Raw genomic sequence first — 2861 nt, forward strand, 5'->3', positions numbered from 1 at the left:
GCAATTCTCCTGCCTCAGCCTCCCAAGTAGCTGAGATTATAGGCACCTACCACCATGCACGGCTATTTTTGTATTTTTAGTAGAAATGGGGTTTGTCCATGTTGGCCAGGCTGGGATTACAGGTGTGAGCCACCATGCCCAGCCTAGTGAACAGTTTTCTATATGACAAGTACTGGGTCACATAGTAGCTTTTTTTTTTGAGACGGAGGCTTGCTATACTGCCCAGGCTGAAGTGCAGTGGCGTGATCTTGGCTCACTGCAACCTCTGCCTCCCAGATTCAAGTGATTCTCCTGCCTCAGCCTCCCAAGTAGCTGGGATTTATAAGCCCATGCCACAACGCCCGGCTAATTTTTGTATCCTTTCAGAGATGGGGTTTTTCCATGTTGGACAGGTTGGTCTTGAACTCCTGACCTCAAGTGATCCTCCTGCCTCAGCCTGCCAAAGTGCTGGGATTACAGGTGTGAGCCATCACACCCAACCCACATAGTAGCTTTTTGTGGAGAAGGACTGAAAGAAAAATGAAAAATATATTTTCCTTACCCCCTTCAAGAAAAAATGACAAGTATCATCAAAAGGCAAACTCGTTTACTGGTTCAGCACACAATCGTCATGATCATTAATCCTCTGACTTGGGCCTAGTAGGCTGAAAGGTTGATTCAGGTACAATTAAGTTTTCTGGTTAAAGTCATCATTGGGTTCAAACGATCTATCACCCATTCTGGAAGGCAGCACCAGCAGAGAAGCTATAAATACACTTCAAAACTGAGCCTTAGTGCTGGTTGTACCTTAACCACACCCTCTACAGCCAAGATAAATTACCGGTTGAGCAAAAATACAGACCAAATGCCTCTCGGAGATGGACTGAAGCAACTCCAAAGAAAGCTGTAAAAAAGTGACAGGAATTTGTTCTTCTACTTGGAGAGTGTTCAATTCAAACATGAGTCCAAGGTATGTATCCTTAAGAGGAGATGCTCTGCTGTTGTCTCATTTGCCAGAATATCCTTCAGTTCCAGGCTTTCAACAGGGTGTGATTGGTTCATGCTCCATGATAGGAAAGGAATTAAAGTTTGAAGGCAGAATGAATGGCCACAATGCCTGATGTTAGACTTTCATAAGTGACCTTGTGAAAGCCTGCATCTTCTATCATCTCCTTGAACTCTTCCTAAAACAAAAGGAAAGATACAGCCAGGGTAGCCTGGATTTCAACTGTAGGGCCTTTGTTTTAAGCTAGAGAAGTTTCATACCTGAGACGGGAACCTTCGGATACTCTCTACAAGGTATTGATAGGACTTCCAGTCTCCAGCAATGACCTCTCCCAGGACAGGGATGACCTGGAAGCTATATAGATCATAAAGCCTAAGCAAACAAAAAGGTCAAAAATTAAGATTAAGATTAGAACATTCCCCTCATTTCTTCCAGAGATAAGAAGAAGGAAGGACTAAACCTGGGGTCACAAACTCAAATGCCTATAGGGATAAAGAAGAACCTGAATTAAGTGGGCCAAGGTACGAGACCAGTAGGAGTAGTGACAGGTACAGTTAGGAAGTACTATAAAGTGGAGAAGGGACAGTTACTACTCAGCCCTTTCTATGGCATGTGGGGATATGGGCCTACCCAGGGCTGCCATGTATCTAATTTCTCAAGTGAAGCTGGAAATCCAGATTTTTACGTAAAATTTAAATTTGTTTTTGTTTGTTTGTTTGTAGAGATACGGTCTCACTGTGTTGCACAGGCTGGTCTTGAACTCCTGGGCTCAAGCGATCCTCCCCCCTCAGCCTCCCAAAGTACTGGGATTACAAGCATGAGCCACTGCACTTGGCCCAAATTTCCTGATTTTCTTTTTAAGCCAGTGGAATTTAGCAGTGGGGGGTTGAGTAGCAATGTGAGTGCCAGTAAAGTTCTGATAACCCACTACCATTGGACCAGCCATTTCCTGATTTTTAAATATGGGCCTTTAAGTCAATTTCTTAAAATATATATGTAAGCCAACTTGGATCTAGTTTGAGACCCTTCTGGCCTAGGTATTGTCATTCAGAACTGGCTGATCTCTGGTACTCTGAACCACAAAGTTCATGCTTATAGCTTACTGGCTATTTTCAATCCATTTCGGGGTAGGAAACCTGGGCTACCCGATGAAGATAAAGTCCTGTTAACAATGCCAACCTGGATATGAGGGGATTGTTCACTTGGCTAAATTCCAGACACAGAAACCGTCCTCCTGGCTTCAGCACCCGATGGGCTTCCTGGAGTGCCTGCGCAAGACAAGGAACAACAGACACACTCCTCAGTAGACTCACTCAGTTCCATGAGGCCAAAACAGCTTTAGCTTCTGTAGGCATTACACGAGGTATCATGGCCCACCCACCTCGTTTGTTCTCACTTGGGAAACTGTAACAGCAGCAATAACCCCACATATCCCAAATACTACAGGCATTCTGCTGCCCGTGACTATACAAAGCTAACTGGGGTCATCTACACTGACTACAGATTGGTACAACTCCATGAAAGGCAAGTTTAGAGTTACCTATCAAAATTGCAAGGGATGGAGAAGAAAAAAAACGAAAAAAGTAGAGGAAAAAAAAATTGCAATGGATATCCTCTCTGATAAAGCAATTTTACTTCAAGGAAACTATCTTACAGAAATGTTTCTACTGTGGAAATGATATGTATGTGGGTTATTCACTTTTATTTTATTTTTTTTGAGATGGAGTCTTCCTCTGTCACCCAGAGTAGCATGCAGTGCCATGATCTTGGCTCACTGTAACCTCTGCCTCCCAGGTTCAAGTGATTCACCTGCTTCAGGTTCCCAAGTTACTGAACTACAGATGCCTGCCACGAGGCCCAGCTAATTTTTTTTTTT

The 2861-nt window shown here is 43.6% G+C and overlaps 1 protein-coding gene across 5 annotated transcripts in view; it reads right to left on the minus strand.

Annotated features, from left to right (window-relative positions):
* COQ5 (coenzyme Q5, methyltransferase) overlaps positions 1-2861 on the minus strand; it is a 29210-nt gene that overhangs the window by 4696 nt on the left and 21653 nt on the right. For 2 of the 5 annotated variants that reach the window (XM_017510240.2, XM_017510238.2), the window contains exons 5-7: positions 2165-2253; positions 1246-1357; positions 1097-1163 (exon numbers count right to left, since the gene is read on the minus strand). In XM_017510240.2, coding sequence (XP_017365729.1) covers positions 1097-1163; positions 1246-1357; positions 2165-2253 — 268 coding nt within the window. Of the gene's footprint in view, positions 1-569; positions 1164-1245; positions 1358-2164; positions 2254-2861 lie in introns of those variants that run through there. The other 3 variants (XM_017510241.2, XM_037731953.1, XM_017510239.2) reach the window with 2 other exon arrangements.

This window comes from Cebus imitator, unplaced genomic scaffold (genome assembly GCF_001604975.1).
Source record: "Cebus imitator isolate Cc_AM_T3 unplaced genomic scaffold, Cebus_imitator-1.0 Scaffold434, whole genome shotgun sequence".
In the NCBI taxonomy this organism is placed as follows: Eukaryota; Metazoa; Chordata; class Mammalia; order Primates; family Cebidae; genus Cebus; species Cebus imitator.